Source organism: Trifolium pratense, linkage group LG1, assembly GCF_020283565.1.
Source record: "Trifolium pratense cultivar HEN17-A07 linkage group LG1, ARS_RC_1.1, whole genome shotgun sequence".
NCBI classification, from domain to species: domain Eukaryota; kingdom Viridiplantae; phylum Streptophyta; class Magnoliopsida; order Fabales; family Fabaceae; genus Trifolium; species Trifolium pratense.
This window is the reverse complement of record NC_060059.1, coordinates 223,670-249,897: the sequence shown is the minus strand read 5'-3', so window position 1 is coordinate 249,897 and position 26,228 is coordinate 223,670. Positions and strand designations below refer to the sequence as shown.

Below are 26,228 nucleotides of genomic sequence, written 5' to 3'. Positions count from 1 at the left end.
TAAAAAACAATTATATTATTTTGTGATTGAAATCAATTACCATATTTCTGAATTTTGTATCTTTAACTAGTGTTCGGGGCACTAATTAACATGACCACATACTTTTTGACACATGTAAAAGAAAATTTACATAAGTAAAATTTTGGTCAAAATGGATCAAAATTATCAAGAGGGACCACAAAATGCAAAAGGGGGGTAAACCTCGAGAGCTAAATCCGAGCATTTGAAAGTAGGGGACAAAATAGAGCAATTGGTAAATCTATGGTCAAAATTGCATTCAAGACTACTTATTATAAAAAAAAATATATATATCTTCAATTTAAATTTGAATTGGTTTGAACTTGAATTTGGCTGGTGGATTTTTTTCGTCCAAATGGAAAGCATACGCACTAGTGATTTACATCCACCTAAATAACCAGCCTAGCTAAGCCAAAACACAAAGACATAAATTATCCATTTTTTATTTGAACCAACATATCATTGTATCTTTTTAAAATGCTACACTAGTAATATTATATAGGTATTAGTGTAACATCTCGTATGAGATATAGTATCCTAATTTAATTGGAAGGTGTCAAGTTTTTAAGTTGCATCGTCTCTAACAAGATTGCTTATGTTATAGGTGTTGTTTTTTCTTTTTAATGAGACAGAGTATATCTTGAGCAAAAGATATGGATTTGATTAATAATAAAATAAATAAGCCCAATAATTGTTTCCCTTTTTTGTTTGAATTGTGAACTATGTGGTTCAGAAATATTACAAAATTCACTATGAAACATAAGCTTGTATATATGGTCATGCACAAACGACGTATAAAAAGTTCCAGGGCAGTTGTGAATATATACTAGCATTTTAAATTGGTACGGAGTATAGTGTAACCAATAAGCATTGTTCAAGCTCACCAGTCATCTAGATTAGGGGGACCATATATGATATCTCAAAAATATTCTATAAAAATTAAATTGAAACCTCGGACATTTTTTTTGTTGTTTAAGACCTGTTATAATTTTATTTTTCTAATCTTTTGAGTTGTATAATTAATTATTAACCAAGCGAATGAGGTGGTTCATGCTCTCGCAAGAATAGCCTCATCTATAGCTTGCTCTCACATGTATAAGTCCCGGTGAATATCGCCTATTCTGATGTTTATCGGTGGAACTTGATTATGAATGAAATACTTTTTTTTTTTTAAGAAGCTAAATTAACCCACCCAAATTGGCGCTAGAGAGAATCGAACCTCAGACCTCAAAAGGAGCACACTCCCAGGTCCCAAGTCAATACCAATGCATCAACCCAAGTGGGTTATTATGAATGAAATACTATAAACATTCTCTTGTCAAAATAAAAAATTCGACTTCATTTTAGTGAAGGGGCCAATATTAATCTGTCATTGATTTAGCAAGGTTGAATTATGAGTCATACTAAAAAAGGTTAAATTAGCAAGTGAAATTTAGAGAGAAGAAACATAAAATTCCTCTCTAAATCCGTTACAAAATTTAGTGACGAATTAATTGGAGAGTAATTTCATATTTTTATGTCACTGATCTTTGTTACTAGTTTTATTTAATTTAATTTTTTAGTATATATTGACAACTTGAACCCAAAAAAAATAATCATGAGAGAATATGCTCCATGTAGTCAACCTCGATTTATAAGACAGTTTAAGGCTTGGCTATTTATTGCAAGGGGTGTACATTATAAAAACATTTTTTAGGGTACAACATGTCATAGATAGGAAATGATTTTTCCCCCATTGGCTGACAATGACATAGATGCTTTTGTTTGGTGGTACCACAAAGCAAGTATATAAATCAATATTATGATTAGCAGGGGAAGTGAGAATATGGAATATTACGGGGTTGTGTGTTTGGTATTAGCCATTTTGGTGTGGATATGGTTGGCAATGGTGATGGAACATAAAAAAACGAAACTTGGTCATCAACTTCCACCTGGACCAAGATGTTGGCCAGTGGTTGGCAACATTTTCCAGATAGGTTTGTCACCTCCACACGAGTCCTTTACAATACTTGCTCGTAAACATGGTCCTATCATGACCCTTTGGCTAGGTTCCATGTGCACCGTCGTTGTCTCCTCGAGTGAAGTAGCTTGTGACATGTTCAAAAACAACGATGTTGCTCTTGCTGGAAGGAAGATTTATGAGGCCATGAAAGGGAATCATGGGCATGGTAGTGAAGGTTCACTCATAACTTCTCAATACAACGCCCACTGGCGCATGCTGAAACGCTTGAGCACCACCGAGTTCTTTGTCACAAGTCGCTTAGATGCTATGCGGGGTGTGCGTGCAAAATGCATAGACCGCATGGTTCACTTGATAGATGAAGCTGCTCGTGAGTCTGGGAATGGTGTTGATGTTGGCAAGTTCTTTTTCTTGATGGCTTTTAATCTCATTGGGAACCTTATATTTTCAAAGGACTTGTTAGACCCTGAAATGGAGAGAGGGGCTAGATTTTATCATCATGTGGTTAAGGTTATGAAATATGCTGGGAAACCAAACGTTGCAGATTTCTTTCCTATATTGAAGAGGTTTGACCCTCAAAGAATAAGGAGAAACACACAGTTTCATGTTGAAAGAGCCTTTGAGATAGCAGGTTGGTTCATCAAACAAAGGATGGAAAATGATATTGTTGACGGTGGGAATGAAAACAACAAAGACTTTTTGGATGTACTCTTGCAATTTCGTGGCGACAGTGTCGGCGGGCCCTACAGTTTTACTTCGAGGACTATTAACGTTGTTGTCTTTGTAAGTCCCTTCACTTTAAATTTGCCATACAAAACATATATGTTTTACTTGTTATTATATGTACACTAATATGTGAATTCGAATTTCAAGCACTCGTTATATTGCGTAAGTATATAAGAGTAAGATTAAAATATTGTAAAAATTTGTCAAAAAAAATATTGTCAAATGGAAGATTCCATAGAGAGAAACATGGCCGATTGTAACATTGATAAGAATATACGGTTGTAGGAAATGTTCACTGCGGGGACAGACACGACAACAAGCACACTAGAATGGGCGATGGCAGAACTTCTACACAACCCAAGAACGCTAAAGAAAGTGCAAATGGAACTAAGGAGCAAAATAGGAGCAGATAGGAAATTTGAGGAAAATGACATAGAGAAACTTCCCTACCTCAAAGCAGTTATCAAGGAGACGTTGAGACTTCACCCACCTCTTCCATTTTTGGTTCCTCACATGGCCATGGACTCTTGCAAGATTGGAGACTACTACATTCCCAAAGAAACACAAATTTTAGTGAATATTTGGGCAATTGGGAGGGACCCAAAAGTGTGGGATGCTCCTTTATTGTTCTGGCCAGAAAGGTTTATGGAGCCAAACATGGTAGATTACAAGGGACACCATTTTGAGTTTATACCTTTTGGTTCAGGTCGAAGAATGTGCCCAGCAATGCCTCTTGCCTCGCGTGTGCTTCCACTGGCACTAGGCTCACTCCTCAGCTACTTTGATTGGATTTTGCCCGATGGCCTGAAGCCAGAGGATATGGACATGACAGAGGGAATGGGAATAACATTGAGAAAAGCTGTTCCTTTGAAAGCCATACCTGTGCCTTACAAAAGAACCCCTGTTGATGTTGCAGCGAAACAATAATGGCATCTACCAGTTAGCTACAAATTAAACAAAAATGTACAAACATGCTGCTGTCTAAGACTTGTCATCATCATGAACAGTTGCTTTGATGCTTTTCTACATCTTGGTTTGCTACGCTAGTAGTAAATTAGAGTTAATTACTTTCTGCCTGATTTGCATATTGTTTATTAAGAATCGTGGTTTGATTAATGTGCGGACATTTTGAATGTAAAATACTGCTACATATGAAGATGTATCTATTACATATTCCTTTCATGCACACTGGATTGGCTCTTTGCACAAGCCCAGAAGTCTCAACAAACAAAACAATTTCATGCACTGGCTGTAGTTTACCATTTATGTTGATTAGTCCACCTTCTCTATCAGTTTTTCTTATCCTATTCTGACAAAATTCAACCAGAATCGGCAAAATAAACACACAAAACTTACCTAAATCCACATAGATCAAAGGAGATTCAATTATAACTAAAAATAAAGTAGTTTTCCTTTTAAATTCTCATTTTTCACAGAAGTTTCACCTACATAAACATAGCCACAAAAGTACTAATAAAATATCCTTCAGATAAATGTAAGAACTACAGTTTGAATTTTGCCTTCACCCCACCCCCCAAAACTTGCACAAACCGTTTTACTTGTTGAGATTTAATGAGTTTTCAAATCATGTATTTGACCAACAAAAAAAGACACCATATTCACAAGGCAATCACCAATCGCTTAACCTGTTTACACATTTCAACAGACTGTACTTAAAAGAAATGGCACAAGAATTGACATTCCAAAAACCCAAAAGAGGGAATGTAAGGTGCATTATAAGCACTTGCATAACAAAGCCAGCCTTTCAAAGGCATTGTACTTCTACAGATCTACATTTATTTACATCCTCTCTACATTAAAAAACTTAATAAGGGACATTCTAAGTTGATTCAGTACCTAATATGAAACTTCTTAAGGAAGTTTACGCTTACACCTTCGTATTGCAGCAGCTCTAGAAAAGTGTTCATCACTGCACTCGGGCGATTCTTCCACAACAACTTCTTCCTGCAGAACCCGCCCCCGATTTCTGGATATCTTTCTAATCGGAGTCACAGCTGCAGCTTGTTGTGAATTGTCACCGCTTGTTTCTGCCGGTGAGTTAACCATGTTGCTGTATTGAATCCTATGTGGCATTAACTCTTCACCCTCAGCCACAACATCCTTCATTATCTGAATTTGGAAACAGTGTCAACAGAGTTACCAAAAGAATCATAATTTAATGTACAGGACCTCTAATGAACACAGAGTAATGTATTATTTGTCAGCATAACTAACATAGCAACCAAAATGCGTAGAAAAAAAGTGTAAGAAATTTCCATTAATATTCATGATTCAAAGTTCCACTTAACAAGAAGAGGGTGTGTTTATACCTTCCAGTCATTGAAATCATATCTGAAGACAAAATGAGTGTAAGAAACTTCTTTTGACATTACAGAGTTGGCAGCCGGAGCATTTTTGGGTGCTGAAAAGATAGCATAGCATATATTTAATTTAAATACAAAAAAGAAATCAGAAGCAAGTAGTTAGCTAATTGTGACAAAAGCAAGTCTTACCAACATAGTGCACACGGTTTTTATCCATAATGATCTCAGCACGGCCATCTTTCACTAAAAATGAGAGGGCAAACAAGTTTTCCACTGTCTGAGCAAATGAAAATCTGTTCAAAATCAGGTGTTCAAGTTGGACCCTTTTCTTTTCCCTTAATATGTTAAACATGATAGACATGTTTTTGTCAGTATCAGTTTTCTCGCCTCCAACAGCATCATCCAGCTGTTCCAAATAAACAATAAGCAGCAATAAAAACCAAAGTACTTAAGAGCATACAAATCAAAACACCATTAAATCAATTCCAAATCTGTTTTGCAATTGGAACAACCAAAGCAACAAAAGAGCTACTACTAAGTCGAACATTTCAAAAACAAACTGTCCAGGATTTATGTAAGAACCTTCACTTTATTATTTACATGCACACAATGAAGTTAGGGTTTGTTTGTTGTATAGGGGGGAAACAAGTAGAAAAAGTGAAACAAGGAAATCAATGCACAGCATATAATAGAAACCCTGAAAATGTAAAGGCGGCAAACCAAGAATAAGGAACCTAAAAAGGAAGGTGAGTAATGTATGTTACCTGTTCAGGCCTAGCAGTTGTAGTTGCACGGGGAGCTCGCTTTCTAGGCATGATCGCTTTGCGCTGTTTCAACTGGTTTTCCATGGGGCCGAGCCTTGAAAGAAAGAGAGAAAAACGGTAAGATAGTTGAATAATAAAAAAAAAGGAATAAAAATAGATGCGCAATGAGGAAAATGGAAAATAAGAAAGAGACTAACATGGTAGATGGAGCATGAACCGTGAGGAAAATAGGGGAAACAGCAATGCCAAGTTTTTGCCAGTGAATTGAAGTGTTGGGTGGGTGAGCATAATGTTTGAGAAGAGATGAAACAAACTGAGAAGGAGTAACACCTTCGTTGACAAGAGATTTAACGGATCCAAGCAAATTGTGTGTTAGATCGAGAAGTGCTTCAGCGTCAGCAACCTGCTCTCGAGGTCTTTTGACTTTGTCATGTAATTTGTCAAACTCATGAAGGATTGAATCGAACTTGTCAGAATCAGTGTTCATCAAATCATCCTTTTTCTCTGTTACCCCCGAAGAATCAATGTAACTAGTAGGGTTAGTTTCTATTTCTTGTTGAAATTGAATTGAAATGATAATAATAAAAAGAGAAAGAAATAATAATAATACCGTTGATGAGAGACTTGAGTTTGAGAAACTCGGAGCGGATGATTCTGCGGCTGGAAGAATCTTGGTGGTCTTCCGGTGCGTTATCATTGGCATTGAGGCGTTCTATCTTCACGCGACGAAACGCTTCTTCTTCTCTTTCGTCGTTGTTGCGAGACATTTTTCAACCCTAAGTACAGTACTGAACAGAACTGAGGGTTACTTTTCCCGCTGCTCAAATCTAATTAACCTCCCTTTTTTTCACTTCTCTTTCTTTTCGCTGCAATATAGGCTTACTTATCTGGCCCACGAACTTCGGACCTCTCCTCCAAACAAAAGTCCATCACTAAAACATTCTTGCGCCACCTATCAAAAACGATGTTTTCTCTTCCCCTCTCATGAATTTTTTATACCCCCAATATTCTAATTTTGCCCTTGCAGAAAAATTCGGTTCGTAGAAACCGAATTTTTTCTAGTGCAAATTCAGAGTAAATTTCGATTTTTAAAAACCGAAATTTGTTTTTAAGACAAAAAAAAACTTCGGTTTCTACGAACCGAAGTTTTTTCAAGGGCAAAATTAGAAATTCAAGGAGGATAAAAAATTCATGGGCGGTGGGAAGAGAAAACATCATAAAAAACAAACAAAGATGGCCTAATGAGATAGGCCATCTTGTATGGTATTCTAAACATATGATTTTAGTGCGGGAAAGATAATGGAAAATCTCATAAGCAATAAGTGTATTGTCCCTGATAAGTCTGCCTTTTATAAAAGCACTTTGGTTGAAGCTAATAATATCAGGAAGGATTGTTTTGATTCTATTAGCTATAGTTTTTGTTATAATCTTCAAATTGACATTACAAAGGGATATGGGTCTAAAATCACTCGGTAAGGTTTTGTTGTTTATCTTAGGAATGAGGTAGATGTGGGTAGAATTTAGGTGGTTGAGTCCCCATTGTTATTACGGACATCAAACGTCATCTTTATTACATCTTCTCCAATGACCTCTCAGTAAGTATGGTAGAAGAGAGTAGATATGTTTTGGTCAAGTAGTCTAATAACTAAAAAAAAATTTCTCCATTAAGGTGGATAAAATGAGATAAATTTAAATTTACTTGTAAGTGTTTTTTAAATTAAAAAAATAAAGGACTAAGACACTATCCTCTCATCTTAAATTTATATTATTAGACCAATCGTTAGTTGGTTCAGTGGTGATTGGCGCTGAACTTGGTAGGGAGGACCGCGGTTCGATCCCCCACAACTGCGATCGGGAGGGGACTGGAACCACTTGATGCCATAACTGACCTCCAAACCAGATTCAACTGGTGGTGAAAAACCAAAAAAAAAAAAAAATTTATATTATTAGGAAAAAAAGAAATCTTTCTTTTGGTTAAATCTTAATCGTCAATTTTTTTCATAATTTTTTCATTATCAGTTGTTTTAAATTTAAAAGTTATATTACCTACTTTATCAAATATTTTTATTTATCAATTTTTTTTGCAGCTATCAATTGTTTTACACTTATATTAAAGTTATTTAAAATTTGTTTTATTAATCAAAGATATTTCTTAGTTTACGCAAATAATCCTATTTTTATAAATGCAAAAAGATACTAGTATATAGAGTATTTTGGAGTTTAGGAAATTCTTGTAGTTTTACATGTCCCTTCAATATACCTTTATGTAAAATGTGGTTGAGGAAATTCTTTTTCATTTCATGGACTCATGATTTTCATTTCATGGACTCGTCATGATTATCGTTTCAAGGGGGCAAGTTCACACATATAATAAAGAATTAATTTAAGAGGAAGCAAAATATTATAAAAGTAATAATTACAACCACAAAAAACTCAAATGATTTTGCGACTCTTTTTTCGGTTTGACATGCAAACGTAATCCAAAGTTTTGCTTCTTTTTTCAAAGTTATAATTGAGTTCCGAAGTATAAAAATATATTTGTGGAAAAAAAAAAGTATAAATTGTGATTTGTATAAGATGATCACAATTCACAATGGACGTAGTTTTTTTTTTTTTTAACCAAACAAATTTAATTCATATCATTAACTAATTTTAATATATAAAAGAATAATCTCAAATTTATGGAAATTAATCCAAACATTGGCCGCTCTAGCAAGAGTATGAGCAACCAATTTCACTTGTCTCCTACCAAACTTTACCTCAAAGTTTATATAAGAAGATGACATAAGAAGAATAATGTCGTTAACAACTAAACTAAATTTTGAATCATCCCGTCTTCTCGAATGGATAGCGTCAACCAACAACTTTGAGTTACTTTCAAATTGAACTTGCTCAAATCCACGATGGATAGCCTCTTTCATAGCATGTAATAGTGCTCATGTTTTGCCTTCCACTATGGAATAAAAAAGGCTGCTGCCATTGAGTCAAGTCAGCCACAAAATGCTCATTGGTATCACGAAAGCAAAGACTCATAGAAGTAACACCGGACCCAACTACAAACGCAACATCAACATTGCATTTTATTCACCCCACTCCCGGTTTCTCCCTCTGAACCAGCCTAGGATCTTCAACAGGAACAATGTTATGACGCTGCAGTTGGTGAACGGTAAACCACTTATTCCATACGACGAACGTCATGCTTCCAACTTGGCTCGGGGACTGAATATTGTCATTCCAAATCTTGTCGTTTCGATTATGTCAAATGCACCAAAATAACAATGAAACCTGTCCTATCGTTGCACTGTCCTCGTTTATGCCCAATGGAGGTTGTTTAAATTTCATGAACTAGGAATTCTTCAATTTCTTCCTTTTTTCCCTTTTTTTTTTGTGCATTTTCCACTTTTTTTGATTCTTGATCGAGTAACTTCGTATATTTAAGTTTTTGCTTGCATTTGGTCTTCAATTGCTTCTAAAACTATTCTAAAATAGTACTAAAAACATCATATAATTGACTGTCATCAAATGTCTAATACATTAATATGCATTTCGTAGTAGCTGTACAACTAGAAAAATATCCCAACTCTTGTTTCACTTTTCTTCCTATATCTTTGAAATTCCTAGTTTATATGATTTCTAAACTCAAATAAAATACATTTTGCTTGCACATTAAGAGTAACATTTTTTCCCTAAAAAACAAAGGACGATGGAGAACATTAAAGCTGCAAACTAAATATTTCTTCAGCTGATACTTACGCCAAAGAGCTTAAATCTTGTATCTGAATTATTATGTGTGGAATGAAATGCATTCAAATCTATTCTACCTTGAGTCTCTTCATCATCCACTTCATTGGAAATTATTATCCTTTTTTCCAAAACATGTTTGGCATCTTCTCCCTTTTTTCTATGATATATTACATCAATCAATGAAAAGAGTTGTTCATGATGATCACCACATTTTTTGAAATTTATTATAGGTTCACACGTATAAAACACAATGGTGTCTTTAGCCTTTAATTTCTTATCCTTGACAAATCGATTCCATCCTCTAGTGAACACATAGCTTTGGCTGCTCTTCCAATAACAGTATCGAAACCTCCACAATCGCATTAGTTTGTCATAAAACACAACCTCCACATCGCTGCTGCACTTATGATCCTCGTTCTCGTTTGCAGTTATATTGTTGTCATAAACCAAAGGAAAATAAGTAACTGCATGTTTTTTGGGGATGACAAGCCTATTTAGTTTACCAACATCACTAGGTGTTAATTCTTTCTGAAAAAGTTGTGTGCAAGAAAATTGTTCCCCACCACCCTTCTTCTTCTTCAACCCAACAATGCCACTTTGGCTTTGGTTCCTAAGAAACGTGGCAAATTTAGATTGGTAGGTTCCATTTCTAATCATGCTCAAAATTGTTTCCATGCTATAATGACTTTGAAAAAAAGGTTCTTGAACTGTTTGGTCATTCCATGGAAAATTCCTATTGCTTTCTCCACTTCTAAGCTTAATGGTGGCGCTGTCGTAAGCCATGGCAGCATCTCTTTCGGATTTGAATGTCCCTAACCATATTCTTTGATGGTTTGCGTATATTTGTGCACCCCAATGTCCGTTTTGTTGAGGAACAATACCTTTGAACTTTTGAGACCCTTCTGCTTCATACCTCGCACGTTTTGCCAATTTGTTTATTTCAGTTGAACATGACATTTCATAGCTCCCGGCCATTTATTACAGAGTTTAGAATCATCTATTTATTTTGTGTTGTAATTGAAAATTCAGAAAACAACGCAAATAATTAATGAAACAGCAAGTGGTACACAAATATTAATGTGATTGGGTTGGTGTTGAATCCTAATTAATATATTAAGGTCACAGACACATGCATGCATATGATTGATTTATGGATGAAAGCATATATATATATATATAGGACAATTAATTATTATATATGGTATTCTGTTGTCGTGTAAAATGATAATTAATCATCATCGGTATGAACTATATTCGGTTGTAGTAACAACTCTATCAGTTAGTTGAGAAATTAAACCAAACTACTAACTAGGTAACAAAGTTTAAGTTACGAACATAATGTCAAGTTTCTTGGGCTTAATTTAGGAAAACTGAATCTATTTGGCTCATAATATTGTTTTTCATGTTATGATGATTATGAACCGTTTTTTATTGTCTTGTCATTTCTCCACCATCCAACAGGCTTTGTTTAAATCATATATAATCTTTAATCCTTATTAATTAATAAATAAACACTCAGCTCCAATCTTGTTCTGTTGACAAATTAAGGTTGGCCTTTGGATGCAGATTTACTATTATTAGAATCATCCAACTCTAACTCCTCTTGGTCACCTTGAACATTGATGCTCTTGTACCACTTAGCACAAAATAAGTAAATCACAAAATCAAAAGAAACTAGTCCTGCAAGAAGGAAGAAAAATCTATCCATATGCCCTTTGTTGAGGTTCTCTGAAATCCAACCTTTGTCATGCCCTCTTGCAGTGATTTCCATTATTATGTTAACAAGCATGCTACTCACATAGTTTCCAAGAGACATTGAAGCCATACAAAGTGAACTCCCAAAACTTTTTATACCATCCGGAGCTTGACCATTAAAGAACTCCAATTGACCCACATACATAAAAACCTCTGAAGCACCCATTAGAACATATTGTGGAATTTGATAGAATATGCTCATTGAACTTGTTTTTTGGCTACAAATAATATTTCTCAGTCTTACAATCTCAGTGATACCTGATGCAACCATTGACAACATTCCAAATATTAAGCCAATTCCCATTCTTTCAAGTTCGCTAATTCCCCTTGGATTACCACTCAATCTTCCAACTAATGGCACAAGGATTTTGCGATAAATTCCGGTGCATACAAGGACACTGCATATGTCAAATATAGACATGCTAGCTGCTGGCAAACGAAATTCTCCTATCTTGGAGTTCATCACATCTCCTTGTTCAACAAACAGTGAAGCCATTTGGGTAAATACAACTGAGTAAGTAATTGTGCATAGCCAAATCGGTAGCATTCTTAATACACATTTTGTTTCCTCAACTTGAGTCACTGTGCAAAGCCTCCATGGATTGTTTCGACTCTCCTCGTCATCATTCTCCGTAATGGTTGCTGCCTTGTCCATCAATCTGCACACCCATCAACATTAATATGTTTCAAGAGTCAAGACTATATATATATATATATATATATATATATATATATATATATATATATATATATATATATATATATATATATATATATATATATATAACCATGCACTATAGCAAAATCAAATATTACCGTAGATCATCACTATGCAGAATCTTTCTACAACCTTTGATGGCAGATTTAGAACCAACAAGCTCAAAAAGCTTGTCTGCCTTGGGTGGATCAACACCCCATTTCCTGACAACAGCTGTAAATACTTGAGCAACTCTTACCACAGGGTTTCCTGATGGCTTCAAATATCTATATTGTGGAGATCCTGATAAAAAGGTCAAAAAGGCTATGATAGCAGAGATGAATGATACCAAAAAACCCATTGTCCACTTCCCTGTGTCCTCATAATACACTAATACAGTATTGGAGAACAAAGATCCAACGTTGAGAGAAAAGTAAAAATAACAGAAGAAAGCTACTTTTAAACTCCTTTCTTTTGGATTTTTCTCATCATATTGGTCAGCACCAAATGTTGCTAAGGTTGGTTGGTGTCCTCCATAACCAAAAGCAACTAAATATATGGAAAAGTAAAAAATGTTAACTCCAATTGTTGATGGCTTACAAGGAATATGCCCATCACCACATCCACTTGGATTGATCAAGAAACGCCATGATGACAAACAAGACAGTGCCAACCCCTATTCAATTTATTTATACAAAAACAGATACAGAAAATTTAAAATATATATAATAATTTGTTAACCATAAGTTACAATTACAATGATGGATGGTAAAATTAATTAATATATATTGAATGTTTGTTACCAGAATAAAGAAAATTTGAAAGATTGTGCAGGTTAAGTATCGACCCCAATAAGAGTCACTGAGAAATGCTCCTACTAATGAGAACATGTAAACTGTTCCTGTCCACTTGCTCACATTATTTGCAGCTTCAGCATTATCTTGACCAAGAACTCTAGTTAGAAAAAGAACCAAATTCACCCCAACTCCAAAGAAACCTAAAGTAGCTAGTGCTTGATTCACTGCATATTCATTATTTCAAATATTCAATAGTAAAACAAACAAATGAAAAATCAAAGATAAAATAGCAACCATTTGTTTAGTAGTACGTACGAACCTAGTAAAAGGGTTGCAACTTTGATTCCTCCTGTTTTATTCATCTCATTCATTCTGCCACTTTTTTCCATAATAACTACCTCTTCTCTTTAATCTTCATTTCCTTCATTACTACTACTACTACATATTAATTTATAATCATTTGCCTTTTCACCATGTCTTGCAACTTCTCAAGTTAAAAAAAAAAAAAAAAAAAAGATAATTAAGGTAGTAGTGGGTCTATTCTATATGGACAGAAGACATGTAATACGTGTAACTTTTTGTTTTTAGAATGGTCAATAGCATATAAATTATTATTACAAAAATAGTTGTACATGATACCAAAGGTTTTCGGCACAAATTGAATAAATTGATTAAGTGTAAATGGAGATAGACATGTGATTACATTCAAAATCACTTTCTTAACTCTAACGAGTTAATTTAGTGGCAAAAGGACAAGATTTAGTATTTGAAAGAGAGATATATAAATGTAAATTTATTTGTAAGTATTTTTTTAAATTAAAATAAAACTTAAGGCACTATCCTCTCATCTTAAATTTATATTATTAGAAAGAAAAAAAAAAAAGCTCTCCTTTAGTTAAATCTTAATCGTCAATTTTTTTTTATAATTTTTTCATTTATCAGTTGTTTTAAATTTAAAAGTTATATTTACCTACTTTATCAATTTTTTTACAGCTATTTATCAATTGTTTTACACTTATATTAAAGTTAATTAAAATTTGTGTATTAATCAAAGATATTTCTTAGTTTATACCAATAATCCTATTTTTATAAATGCAAATCAATCTTAAAAGATAGTAGTATAGAGTATGATATTGTTGTAGTTTTACATGTCCCTTCAATATTACGTATACCTTTGTGTAAAATGATCGTTTGCAATATAATGATTCTTTTTCATTTTGATTACCGTTTCAAGGGGGCAAGTTCACACATATAATTAATAAAGAATTAATTAATTTAAGAAGAAGCAAAATATTATAAGGAGAATGTTAACTTGTGCCCTTAAGGCACATGTTAAGGAAGCAAAAATAGAAATTATTAAATGCTAATTTGTGCATTTTGACTTTTGAAGCATTAAATTTCTTGTATCATTAAATGTTGAATTTCTATTTTGGTATATCTTAACATGTGCCCTTAGGGCACATGTTAACAAGACCCATATTATAAAAGTAATTACAACCACAAAAAGAAGGTATAAAGATGATTGTATGGGATGATCTGATCACAATGGACGGAGTTTAAATTTCATGAAGTTGCATGATGGTCATTATATTAGTCCTACTTTAATTCTATTCTCTTTTTTTCTAATTTTTTATTATTTTTTTTTAGCCATGCCCATGGTCATCTGAATTAAGTACTACTACTACAACCTTGGTTGCTGATTAAGGCATAAGCCATGATAAATTGATAATAACATATTATCATGAATTGCTCATTATTGGTTCCATGCAAATTCGAACCGTATAAAACCACCAAACATGCCACTTAACTCTCTTTTGAATGAACACTCTTTCCGACACTCATTTTTTAATTGGGTGAAACTCACATGAATCTCACCAATTTAATTACTATGTGGGATCTATTTCCAAAGTGACACACCATATTAATTTTAACAAATAAAAGAGTGAAAAGTTAGAGAGAGCTTGAGAGACAATTTAAAAGAGAATGTTTGGTAGCACTCCTCGTAATAAAATAATATATAAAGTATACTAATACAATGTACGGATCAATGGCTAATCTGCAAAACTACATAAAGAAAATCACTATCAATTAAAGTACGTGCGAAGAATTAGAATAAATTAAGGAGATGTAGAGAAGTAGTTAAAACATTTGATATAATTTGGGAGATAGATTTAAGATTGGATCTTGATTTAAATATTTGTAAGATTGAGATCTTTTAACCATCGTATGATGGAAATAAACTTCTTGGGGGATTGTTTCCATTAGACATTAAGAGGCTCGTGTTGGGAGTGAAATTGTTCAGGATAAAGTTTTTATTGAGGGGGTTCTCAGGAAAGAGAATGTCAAGGTTGTTGAGTTAATGCATCTACTTCTACTTCGATCATGCATTGATATCTTCAAACTTTTTTTGGCCTAAGAACGTGACAACCAATTCACATGCAACTATTTTATTTGATAAAGAGCTGCGATGTACAGTTGAAGACATTGTGTTTGGTGGATGTCATTTCTTCTGGGACCTTCAACGAATTATAACTTATTTATCTATTAAGGTTATGGGTTGTGGTTGTACTTATTATCTGTTAAGGACATGGAAGTAGAGTCAGACGTGATCATCAAACATAAAATAATTTTAGGATGTTTGCAAGCAACTCATGCTCATATATAAAAAAGATGATGTTTACGCAAAATATATTATGTTTAGAGTAAATGGAGGTGTAATTAAACATATAACTTATTTATCTATCATAGGCACTACACTAAATTTATTATGTTTACGCACACATACATGAAGTAAAAAAATATAAGATAAAAATAATTATTATTAAATAATGTGACTTAATTATTTAGTATTTATTTTTACTTAATTATGTGAGTGTGCGTGCCCAAACATTTTTATTTGGAGTTGTGTGCAATTTAGTAAAAAAGTTGAATTAATTTTTGAATAAAAACGAGGTCGTTGAGAGAATAAAGAAAAGAAATAGTGCAGTCCGTGAAAATGAAAATAGTTATGTTTGTGGTCCTCAAATCTGAATCTGATGAGATAATTAATGTTGTTACACCAAATTGGATGTTAGGCCGTAATAATTGAACGATATCGCACAAACACAAACGTATCACTATCTCAGTCAGAGTATCAATCAACCACTACCCTACTCGTTCGTTTGTTCGTTCACTTGTTTTCTTTCTTACCGCGTCTGTAAGGTGTTTGATTCAATGCCTAGCAGTAGAATATGTTTCCCTTTTCTTACCCTACTTGCATCATATTATTATAAATCACTTCTCTCCCAACATCATTTCAACCAAACACATTCTATATTGCTTTTTCTTTTTTTTAATTTTATTTTAATTTTATATATGCATATATGTACAGTACAGGGAGACGGAATTATTCTGATTGACTTTTGACTCATTTTTTATCACATGGATTTGCAGAGTAAGCAATCATCATATTCTTTCACAGATGAAACTCGTCGGTGGGAGGTGAATGGGAAGATTATATATATATATATATATATATATCATCATTAATTTGACCCCTCTTGCTACTTAATTGCTTAAGCGTACCTACAATATTGCAATTGGCCTGAGAAGCACGGCAAGAGTGGAACTTATTGTCTTCAGTCAAGAAACTCTCCACTCAGACAAGGTTCATACTATAACCTTTGAACAATTTATTTTTAATCATAACAAACAGATAGGTTATGCATGACTTTAAATATAAATTTAATTCAAATATTTAGAGTAACTAAATTGGACGCGTATGTCATTACCTCAAGATGAAAAACAAAGGAAGTTATAATTTTATATAGTAACTACAAAAGTAATTACTAGACTTAGTGTGGGGGTATTGGGAAGGTTTCAACAAATTAATAGACTTAGTGGGAATCTAACAGGTGAGAAATTAACCTTCGCAGCTCACAGTAAAAAAAAAGCTTTTTCTAGAGTTTTAAACTTTTTAAGTAACCGGGTTGCGAACTGGACCCGTGAATCACACGATTCCCCCCATTCCCACCTTTTTGAGCGGCAATCTTAGCTGTTTCAACCAATTTACGTTTATGAGCATAGCCGAACACACCAAGGGATTGCGAGATCGTAGAAACATGCGATTCTACATTCCGGAACACGAATTTTACTACCATGCTGTTTACTATTACTAGATACTACTAATTCTGACTTGGATATTAGACTTCCTCCATAGATTCCTCCCCGCAGACTGAACCACTGCCACATTGATTCATGTTTTTTTTTTTTGAACATTGCTGATTATACTTTTGTTTTTAAGAGTTTGTAACTAAAATATTGACGCTGACATTTTCAACCACTATAGATGGAGGAAATTAGTTGATTATTGTAGCTAAATTAAACGGTATATGTGTATGTGTGAAAAAATAATCAAATTAGGCCTAACTCAACCCTATAAAACCAACTTGTAAGGTGATGATTGCCTCTACTTATAAATCCATGCTCAGGTCATCTCACATCCGATGTGAGACTTCTTAACATAGTCATTAGGCAGTTGGCCAGTAACAACATAACTCTTCAAACTTCAATAATAGAAATGTTTTAAATGAGCTATTTTTTTTTTTTGTTTTAGAGAAATGTGAACCAGACAACTTTCTTTGTGGTGTTTAGAAGCTTTTTTGTGAGCCTTTGGGGCTATTTGAAATTGCGACAATCATGCAAATGCTGTTGGAAATAAACACAAATTATGTTGTGGATAGAAATCTAATGTTCTTCTTGGTTACTAACACTTATTTCAAACACAATACAAAAATGCCACAATAAATATAAAAGCAATCATACACGACCACGTTTATCTATGCACAAATAAATTAAAGAGATCACTAAAAGTGGACTGTACTTATGGCTTTCACTTGACATTTACATTCAAATGTTGCTTCCTCATTTTGATCTGTATGTCACTTGAGTACAACAAGACCAAGATGTGCAAGATGGCCACCAAAGAAATCGACTCAATCTTGTCTGAATCACAAATATTGCTGCCTAGAGATAATACATTCAGACTTTTATTCAACGAACTTCGACAAGAAGGTAAATGTTTCACTCTGTTCCAAATGAAGGTTGCAATTATTCTTTGATGAAAGCTAAAACCTGGAAAAAAATAATTTGTATTACTAAGATTCATGCATGCAATTATAATATATGCATATTTATGTATGTAAGATTACAAACTTACATGATTTATAAGGGGAGGCGTTGCTGCATTCTGAGCTTACTTGTAGATAGGTGGTGGTGGGGAAGCATAAATGTAAACTGGTGGGGGAGGTGATTTCACTGGCGGGGGAGGTGATTTGTAAATGTATGTGGGAGCGGGAGATGGGGAGGGAGGAGGTGGTGATGTGTAGTGGTATGGTGGAGGAGGAGATGATGTAGGTGGGGGAGGACTCACATAATGGTAAGGAGGTGGAGGAGACGCCGTTGGCGGTGGAGGGGATTTGTAGTAGTAGGGAGTATGAGGAGCGGGAGATGGTGGAGGAGGACTTTGATAGTAATAAGGAGGTGGTGGAGATGGAGATGGAGGTGGGGGTGACTTGTAATAGTAAGGAGGTGGGGGTGACGGTGAGGGTGGTGGAGGAGATTTGTAATAGTATGGAGGGGGAGGGGATGGGGAAGGTGGTGGGGGAGATTTGTAATAGTATGGAGGGGGAGGTGATGGGGATGGTGGGGGTGGTGACGTGTACTTGTAAACTGGTGCTGGAGAAGGAGGAGGAGGAGACTTGTACTCGTAAGTCGGTGATGGTGGGGGTGGTGATTTGTACTTGTAAACTGGTGTTGGAGGAGGAGGAGACTTGTACTCGTAAGTTGGTGATGGTGGGGGTGGTGACTTGTACTTGTAAACTGGTGTTGGAGGAGGAGGAGGAGACTTGTACTTGTAAGTAGGTGATGGTGGGGGTGGTGACTTGTACACGTAAGTTGGTGATGGTGGAGGTGGTGACTTGTACTTGTAAACTGGTGTTGGAGGAGGAGGTGACTTGTAGTAGTATGGGGGTTCATATACAGGTGATGGTGGGGGTGGTGACTTGTACACGTATGTTGGTGATGGTGGAGGTGGTGACTTGTACTTGTAAACTGGTGTTGGAGGAGGAGGTGACTTGTAGTAGTATGGGGGTTCATATACAGGTGATGGTGGGGGTGGTGACTTGTACACGTAAGTTGGTGACGGTGGAGGTGGTGACTTGTACTTGTAAACTGGTGTTGGAGGAGGAGGTGACTTGTAGTAGTATGGGGGTTCATATACAGGTGATGGTGGGGGTGGTGACTTGTACACGTATGTTGGTGACGGTGGAGGTGGGGACTTGTACTTATAAACTGGTGTTGGAGGAGGAGGTGAGTTGTAGTAGTATGGGGGCTTATATACAGGTGATGGTGGAGGTGGTGAATTGTACTTGTAAACTGGTGTTGGTGGAGGAGGTGACTTGTAGTAGTATGGGGGTTTGTATACAGGAGATGGGGGAGGTGGTGACTTGTACACATAAGTTGGTGACGGTGGAGGTGGTGAATTGTACTTGTAAACTGGTGTTGGAGGAGGAGGTGACTTGTAGTAGTATGGGGGTTTGTATACAGGTGATGGTGGGGGTGGTGAGTTGTACTTGTAAACTGGTGTTGGGGGAGGAGGTGACTTGTAATAGTAAACTGGTGTTGGAGGAGGAGGTGACTTATAGTAGTATGGGGGTTCGTATACAGGTGATGGTGGGGGTGGTGACTTGTACACGTAAGTTGGTGACGGTGGAGGTGGCGACTTGTACTTATAAATTGGTGTTGGAGGAGGAGGTGAGTTGTAGTAGTATGGGGGCTTATATACAGGTGATGGTGGAGGTGGTGAATTGTACTTGTAAACTGGCGTTGGAGGAGGAGGTGACTTGTAGTAATAAACTGGTGTTGGAGGAGGAGGTGACTTATAGTAGTATGGTGGTTTGTATACAGGTGACGGTGGAGGTGGTGACTTATACACGTAAGTTGGTGATGGTGGAGGTGGTGAATTATACTTGTAAACTGGTGTTGGAGGAGGAGGTGACTTGTAGTAGTATGGGGGTTTATATATAGGTGACGGGGGAGGTGGTGACTTGTACACGTAAGTTGGTGACGGTGGAGGTGGTGAATTATACTTGTAAACTGGTGTTGGAGGAGGAGGTGACTTATAGTAGTAAGGGGGTTGGTATACGGGTGATGGAGGGGGGTGGCGACTTGTACACGTAAGTTGGTGACGGTGGAGGTGGTGAGTTATACTTGTAAACTGGTGTTGGAGGAGGTGGTGATTTATAGTAGTAAACCGGTGTTGGGGGAGGAGGTGATTTGTAGTAGTATGGGGGTTTGTATACAGGTGATGGTGGGGGTGGTGACTTGTAGTAATATGGAGGAGAATAATAATGGACAGGTGGAGGTGGTGACGTGTACTTATAAGTAGGTGATGGTGGAGGTGGTGACTTGTATACGTAAACTGGTGAAGGAGGTGGAGGGGACTTGTAGTAGTAAGGAGTTGGTGAAGGCTTATGCTTAGAAGCATAAGCGAATGGCTTAGCCTTGAGCACAACTTCATACTTGTCTTTAGATTTAACCGTCAATTCAGTTCCTTCATTGAGCTTAGTAGGTATGTTGAAGGGAGAGTCTTTAGGTGGAGCATATAACTTGGCTTTGCACACTTTGGGGCCATATTTGACATAGTTAAAGTTTGGAATTGTGATGGCATACTTTCCATTGCTTTTAGTTTTACCGTACGCCTTGATGATATTCCTTCCAGCTTTGCATTTGACCTCAACAACAGCACCTATCACACAATCAATTGAAATTCATGTCATACAAGTTACAACTAGGTGAAATATAAATAAAGACAAACAATTAAACATCACAAAGTCTTACTTAAAGAAGGGCAAGTTTAGTTATCTCTGTACCAAAGTATATTAATATTTATAAGCCAGGTAACGGTTATCTATTATATTGATTTTCTTTATTACATCATGCAGTTGGTTCTTAATAAACATTGTACTCTCTATCCCAAAATATAAGTAAAAATTGGTCAACAAAAATGAATGTATTTGATCCAAATTTTGAACTAAATATATCAAATTTTTTGCCTCATTTTTGTTTATGTTTTGGGACGGAGGGAGTATGTTATTTAGGAATTAAGTTGGTTTTTATTATTAGATATGTGTTCTCAAAGGTAAAGGGTATAATGCAGAAGATAAAATGCTTTGTTGTTTGAAAATTAAATAACTAAACTTAAATATATCAAACATCAGCCTTGAGACAAACATAATTAAATATGAACCTCATTCCAAAAATTCTTCAAAAAAAAAAATTAACCACCAAGAATTTGGCTATAAATAAATATCGATGTAGAAAAGGGAGATTAAAATCTAAGGAATAAAAAATGAATGTAATGTACCTTTGAGGTGTTTCTTGCCATGAGACTTTTCAGGATACTCCCAGTTATAGTAACTGTAGCTGTAGACTTTACCTACTACCTTCACAATCAATGGGTGGTGGTAGGGATGTGGGTAAGGATGTGGAGGATACACAGCAGGTGGAGGAGGTGAATTGTAGTAATATGGAGGTGGAGTGTATGTGGGTGGTGGTGGAGACTGGTAGTAGTAAGGTGTTGGTGGGGGTGGTGACTTATACACGTAAGTTGGTGACGGTGGAGGTGGTGAGTTGTACTTATAAACTGGTGTTGGAGGAGGAGGTGACTTGTAGTAGTACGGGGGTTTATATACAGGTGATGGTGGAGGTGGTGAATTGTACTTGTAAACTGGTGTTGGAGGAGGAGGTGACTTGTAGTAGTATGGGGGTTTGTATACAGGTGATGGTGGGGGTGGTGACTTGTAAACGTAAGTTGGTGACGGCGGAGGTGGTGAGTTGTACTTGTAAACTGGTGTTGGAGGAGGAGGTGACTTGTAGTAGTAAACTGGTGTTGGGGGAGGAGGTGACTTGTAGTAGTATGGGGGTTTGTATACAGGGGATGGTGGGGGTGGTGACTTGTAAACGTAAGTTGGTGATGGTGGAGGTGGTGAATTATACTTGTAAACTGGTGTTGGAGGAGGAGGTGACTTGTAGTAGTATGGGGGTTTATATACAGGTGACGGGGGAGGTGGTGACTTGTACACGTAAGTTGGTGACGGTGGAGGTGGTGAATTGTACTTGTAAACTGGTGTTGGAGGAGGAGGTGACTTGTAGTAGTACGGGGGTTTGTATACAGGTGTTGGTGGGGGTGGTGACTTGTACACGTAAGTTGGTGATGGTGGAGGTGGTGAGTTGTATTTGTAAACTGGTGTTGGAGGTGGTGGAGACTTGTAATAATATGGTGGGGGAGGGGAGGGGGAGGGTGGTGGAGGAGATTTATAGTAGTAAGGAGGTGGAGGTGAGGGAGAAGGTGGTGGAGGAGACTTGTAGTAGTAAGGTGGTGGAGGTGAGGGAGAAGGTGGAGGAGGAGACTTGTAATAGTATGGTGGAGCTTTGTGCTCATATGGTGGTGGGGGAGATTTGTAGTAGTAAGGAGGTGGAGGTGATGGAGAAGGTGGTGGAGGTGACTTGTAGTAGTAAGGTGGTGGGGGTGAGGGAGAAGGTGGTGGTGGAGATTTATAGTAGTAAGGAGGTGGAGGTGATGGAGAAGGTGGTGGAGGAGACTTGTATTCATATGGTGGAGCTTTGTGCTCATACGGTGGTGGAGGTGGTGACTTGTATACATAAGGAGGTGGAGGTGACGGGGAAGGTGGAGGTGGAGACTTGTACTCGTAAGGTGGAGCCTTATGTTCATATGGTGGTGGAGGTGACTTGTACTCATAAGGTGGTGGTGGAGAATTGTATGGGTAACCATCAGCAGCAACGGAAACCACAGTAGTAGAAATCAGAACAATGAGCAATGCCATGGCCATTTCCGGCCGAAATCGACCCCTTTGGGGGTCACTGCCCCTAGCAGTCATGGGGAGAAGGCAAAAGATGGCCAATGTATCTGATCAGAAGAACCTCACCACTATAATATTAGAAATGGATTAGGATACAGAGAGAAAGGAGTGGGAGGTTTGGTGTTAGTGATTGACTGATATAAGGTGCATGACATAGAGCTATACTTATAGTGATAGTAATGAGTCGTTAAAAGAGAGCTGTCATGAGGGAGGGACCAATTCAAAATATTCAATTTGGATTTTTATGCTTTAAACTATGTTTCCCCCAGCTGGCCTTGTGACTTTTTTTTTTTAAGCACAAATTAAATTACTCTCTCTTTCCAATTTGTTTTCCTCCAAATGGCCATCAACAAGTCACCATCTAATTTCCAACTACTACTAATAATTTAAATACTACATACTAATCAGCATCTCTACTCCTCCTCCTCCTCCTCAGTCAGTAATAGTATAGTATCCAACACAAGTTACCCTACCCTAACTTACTATTCTTTTATCACATCTGCTTAGTTGCCTATCTTGACAAAAAAGTTACTCCAAAATGCTTTATTTCTCTCTTTTTCTTTTCTATTGTTTTAGCAGGAACAGGAAGGGAAAGTGAATGGTATACTTTTTGCATCACTGATTCATTATTTTGTTCAAGTCCTTAATGGCTGGCAGCTATTACAAACTTTGGATCATTTTTTTTTATATATTTGGTTTAATAATAATAAATTGAAGATATTTGACTTTTCTTTATTTCTTTTTGCAAGTTTTGAACATAAGCTTTTGTCAGTTTGTAATAATAAAGAATATGCCTTATTTTCTACAGGTACACGTGTTCGTTAGGTACGATACAGATTGTCATGATAATCTAAAATCAGTAGTAGAAAATTATCATTTTTCTCAATGGTATTCCTCTCCCTAATTATACACTTATGCACTTTATTAAATAAATGTATAATAGCTAGCTAGTAGCTAATGGAGGGAGGGAGGGAATAAGAGTACAAGTTGGCCTCTACTCTAGTCCTCCACTTTAGTTCAACTGCTTTCACTTTCTCTTTATTTTTGAATTTTCTCAGCCATGTGATTTTTCAATAATGATAATTAACATGTGATTGTTGTCAACACATGCATGAATTCTTCAAAGTGCATGTTGCAGCTTTTGCAGGTTATATTCGAGGTACACTAACTTTAGAGAGAGTGAGTGAGTGAGTTAGAAACAGACAGTAATCAGGAAAAGATTAGTATCTTACAGATTAGTAATTAAATTTGACGAATGAAATTAATAATAATTGTTATTTTCGGCCTTGAACTTTAGTAATGTCTTGGTCTGTAGGACATTTTAGCAGAAAATGATATTAAACCTTTTGTTAATGTCTGTAAGTTCAATTGAATCCATTGATGGTGGGGGTATGAATTTGGCAGTATCTACTTTGTCTTGTTTTGGGATGGAGTGATTTCACTAACAGAAATCGAAGAAGAAATGATTCCAAAAACGAAACGCACACTCATTCATATATATATATATATAGTAATAGTAGTACATAACATACATAATGGAAACATTTCAATGCCAATTGATTGAATTATTTTGGTGGCTAACAGACCAGATAGAGGAGAGGGCTGCTTCCTCATGAATGAATGAATGAATGAATGAATGAATGGAATATTTTAGTAATATTTTGGTGAGTGCATAGCTTTTAGCAACTGATCATTGTCGGCTCTAACATTACATGATTAAATTATGACGTCAATAAACAAATGAAATGTGCCCATTATTGCTTCTGCACTTGTGTTAGATTTCAAATTAAAAAATAGCCCTCACAGTCACAGACCAAGTGGTAGATCGAGGGAGAAAATCAGGTATTTTTGTATGATACAATAGTATAATATAATGTTTTGGACAAATATCTGTCTTTGGAAATGAGAAAAAGACAATCATCCATCCATCCTATTAGATGCGGTCTTTACTTATTGAAGGAAGGAAATATGGTAACTTTTTGGTTTTGTTACATCATACATACATACTAGACTAGAGCATACATAGTAGGTCTATTTCTTTACTATTATTGTTCTTAATAACCTGGCTGGCAGTGAATGCGTCATTTATTTTTATACATTATACTTATACATACATACAGTATTATTATAGTAATAGTATGTATGTATATGTGGCACATGATGACATGAATCAGAAATTTCATAGAATGTGTGTGTGTGTGTTCTTAGATTAGATGTGTTTGTTTTCCATGTGAATTAATAGTAGCCACTAGCCAGCCAGCGTGCACCTCTCTCTCTCTCTCTCTCTCTCTCTCCTTCTCAAACAGTACAATACAATACAATACAATATCATCGTTTATCAATAGTCAATGTCGTATAATAGGAAGTCTCTTAATTAAATTTTAAATATAACATAAATCAAATCATTGGTGGTAGTTGGATTGAAGGGAAAACAAATAATCTTGGTATGATTTGATAATTTCAAACACAAATTTATTGATTGATTAGGTAATAGAAGCAAGCAAGCAAGCAAGCAATAAGCGCGGTAGTGTTAGTGGGGTGAAAAAGCTAGAAAGAGAAAAGGAATAGGAATGAAATAATTAATATAACCGTGAGTGAGTCCCTTTTCAATTCAAATGGCTTATAATTAATTAATGACTTTTGTTTTTAACAGCTAATTCTCATGTTAAAAGTCATTTAGAGGACCACTTTTGGTTCTTAAATTCCCATGTTTAGGTGTAGTGTAGTTGTAGTACTATATCTATCTATCTATCTATCTTGTTACAATTCTGGATTCCGCGAGCACTCTCAACTCATGTACAACAAGAAGTTCTGTTGCGTTGCGTTGCGTGCCTCAAATAAAATTGAGGTATACTTCTATGAGCACAAGCCCAAATTAATTTTATTTTGGCACACATACATAAATCTAAAAAAATAAAAGAAAAATAATTAAGTCACATCAATCAATATTATTTTAACTATTTCTCTTTAATTTTTTACTTCTTTTATATGAGTGTGCCTAACACTATATATTTATACTTGTGCTTATAGAAGTATTCCTCGATGTTTGAGGTATTCTTCTATGGGCACAAGCACAAATTTCGATTTTTAGAAACCGAAATTTGTTTTCAAGGCAAAAAAAAACTTCGGTTTCTACGAATCGAAGTTTTTTCAAGGGCAAAATTGGAAATTCAGGGGGGAGAGAAAATATCAAATTAATTTTATACAAAAACTCACAAACAAACTCGTGCAACATGCATGCATGTACGAATAATCCAACAAACAAGAAACATCCACGATGATGCTGATTTTTCAGATTATATCCCTTACACAGATCGTACGTACACATGCTTGCTTGCTTGCATTGCATCTAGCTAGTAATTCTTAGTATAGTATAATTTAACAGTTACAACTTACAACTTACAACTTACAAGGATAAGGTAGAAACTTCTAAAACTGGTCATCCAATGTGTAAAAGAATACGTTGCTTTTCTGTTTTCCTCATAAAACGTACAATAATACTACGTTAGTTAGTTAGTTAAAA

At 35.8% G+C, this 26,228-nt stretch overlaps 5 protein-coding genes and 1 long non-coding RNA gene across 8 annotated transcripts; 2 read left to right on the top strand and 4 right to left on the bottom strand.

Moving 5' to 3' along the window:
- The first annotated feature begins 1,683 nt into the window (after positions 1 to 1,683).
- Positions 1,684 to 3,995, top strand: LOC123898388 (cytochrome P450 76A1). The gene is made up of 2 exons (XM_045949326.1): positions 1,684 to 2,761; positions 2,990 to 3,995. Exons 1-2 carry the CDS (start codon positions 1,820 to 1,822, stop codon positions 3,629 to 3,631), a joined length of 1,584 nt encoding a protein of 527 aa, XP_045805282.1. The 5' UTR covers positions 1,684 to 1,819; the 3' UTR covers positions 3,632 to 3,995.
- Positions 3,996 to 4,296: 301 nt separating this feature from the next.
- On the bottom strand, positions 4,297 to 6,717 carry LOC123898398 (non-structural maintenance of chromosomes element 4 homolog A). The gene is made up of 6 exons (XM_045949335.1): positions 6,403 to 6,717; positions 5,990 to 6,296; positions 5,793 to 5,886; positions 5,218 to 5,434; positions 5,035 to 5,126; positions 4,297 to 4,834 (listed from the first exon to the last, which is right to left on the bottom strand). Exons 1-6 carry the CDS (start codon positions 6,557 to 6,559, stop codon positions 4,577 to 4,579), a joined length of 1,125 nt encoding a protein of 374 aa, XP_045805291.1. The 5' UTR covers positions 6,560 to 6,717; the 3' UTR covers positions 4,297 to 4,576.
- Positions 6,718 to 9,530: 2,813 nt separating this feature from the next.
- On the bottom strand, positions 9,531 to 10,511 carry LOC123910532 (AP2/ERF and B3 domain-containing transcription factor At1g51120-like). The gene has a single exon (XM_045961679.1). The coding sequence runs from the start codon at positions 10,509 to 10,511 to the stop codon at positions 9,531 to 9,533; it is 981 nt and encodes a 326-aa protein (XP_045817635.1).
- A 240-nt stretch (positions 10,512 to 10,751) lies between these two features.
- Positions 10,752 to 13,254, bottom strand: LOC123883798 (protein NRT1/ PTR FAMILY 7.1-like). Its single transcript, XM_045932735.1, has 4 exons — positions 13,105 to 13,254; positions 12,792 to 13,009; positions 12,108 to 12,664; positions 10,752 to 11,950 (listed from the first exon to the last, which is right to left on the bottom strand). The coding sequence occupies exons 1-4, from the start codon at positions 13,172 to 13,174 to the stop codon at positions 11,080 to 11,082; spliced, it is 1,716 nt and encodes a 571-aa protein (XP_045788691.1). The 5' UTR covers positions 13,175 to 13,254; the 3' UTR covers positions 10,752 to 11,079.
- Positions 13,255 to 15,842: 2,588 nt separating this feature from the next.
- On the top strand, positions 15,843 to 17,496 carry LOC123921662. The gene is made up of 3 exons (XR_006814140.1): positions 15,843 to 15,986; positions 16,218 to 16,431; positions 17,380 to 17,496. It is a non-coding gene; the product is annotated as an uncharacterized LOC123921662 (long non-coding RNA).
- On the bottom strand, positions 17,497 to 22,864 carry LOC123921644 (extensin-2-like). 3 transcript variants are annotated; one of them, XM_045974291.1, is made up of 4 exons: positions 21,553 to 22,864; positions 18,839 to 19,643; positions 17,983 to 18,718; positions 17,497 to 17,897 (listed from the first exon to the last, which is right to left on the bottom strand). In XM_045974291.1, the coding sequence occupies exons 1-3, from the start codon at positions 22,721 to 22,723 to the stop codon at positions 18,019 to 18,021; spliced, it is 2,676 nt and encodes an 891-aa protein (XP_045830247.1). In that variant the 5' UTR covers positions 22,724 to 22,864; the 3' UTR covers positions 17,497 to 17,897; positions 17,983 to 18,018. The 3 variants fall into 3 exon arrangements, with proteins under 3 accessions (XP_045830247.1, XP_045830238.1, XP_045830230.1); XM_045974282.1 differs by having other exon boundaries at positions 17,983 to 19,643; positions 21,553 to 22,225; positions 22,274 to 22,864; XM_045974274.1 differs by having other exon boundaries at positions 17,983 to 19,643.
- Between the last annotated feature and the right edge of the window lie 3,364 nt (positions 22,865 to 26,228).

What these genes read in the sequence shown, in the direction of transcription:
- LOC123898398 (XM_045949335.1), bottom strand. Translation starts at nt 6,559, where the DNA reads ATGTCTCGCAACAACGACGAAAGAGAAGAAGAAGCGTTTCGTCGCGTG. An exon ending in CAACTGCTAGGCCTGAACAG is followed by an intron (nt 5,435 to 5,792) that starts GTAACATACATT and finishes TATTTGGAACAG; the next exon opens with CTGGATGATGCTGTTGGAGG. An exon ending in ATGATTTCAATGACTGGAAG is followed by an intron (nt 4,835 to 5,034) that starts GTATAAACACAC and finishes TTCCAAATTCAG; the next exon opens with ATAATGAAGGATGTTGTGGC.
- LOC123898388 (XM_045949326.1), top strand. Translation starts at nt 1,820, where the DNA reads ATGATTAGCAGGGGAAGTGAGAATATGGAATATTACGGGGTTGTGTGT. An exon ending in CTATTAACGTTGTTGTCTTT is followed by an intron (nt 2,762 to 2,989) that starts GTAAGTCCCTTC and finishes ATACGGTTGTAG; the next exon opens with GAAATGTTCACTGCGGGGAC.
- LOC123883798 (XM_045932735.1), bottom strand. Translation starts at nt 13,174, where the DNA reads ATGGAAAAAAGTGGCAGAATGAATGAGATGAATAAAACAGGAGGAATC. An exon ending in TTCAAATTTTCTTTATTCTG is followed by an intron (nt 12,665 to 12,791) that starts GTAACAAACATT and finishes TAAATTGAATAG; the next exon opens with GGGTTGGCACTGTCTTGTTT. An exon ending in CTGCATAGTGATGATCTACG is followed by an intron (nt 11,951 to 12,107) that starts GTAATATTTGAT and finishes ATGGGTGTGCAG; the next exon opens with ATTGATGGACAAGGCAGCAA.
- LOC123910532 (XM_045961679.1), bottom strand. Translation starts at nt 10,511, where the DNA reads ATGGCCGGGAGCTATGAAATGTCATGTTCAACTGAAATAAACAAATTG.
- LOC123921644 (XM_045974274.1), bottom strand. Translation starts at nt 22,723, where the DNA reads ATGACTGCTAGGGGCAGTGACCCCCAAAGGGGTCGATTTCGGCCGGAA. An exon ending in ACCTCCTCCTCCAACACCAG is followed by an intron (nt 19,644 to 21,552) that starts TTTACAAGTACA and finishes CTCCAACGCCAG; the next exon opens with TTTACAAGTACAATTCACCA.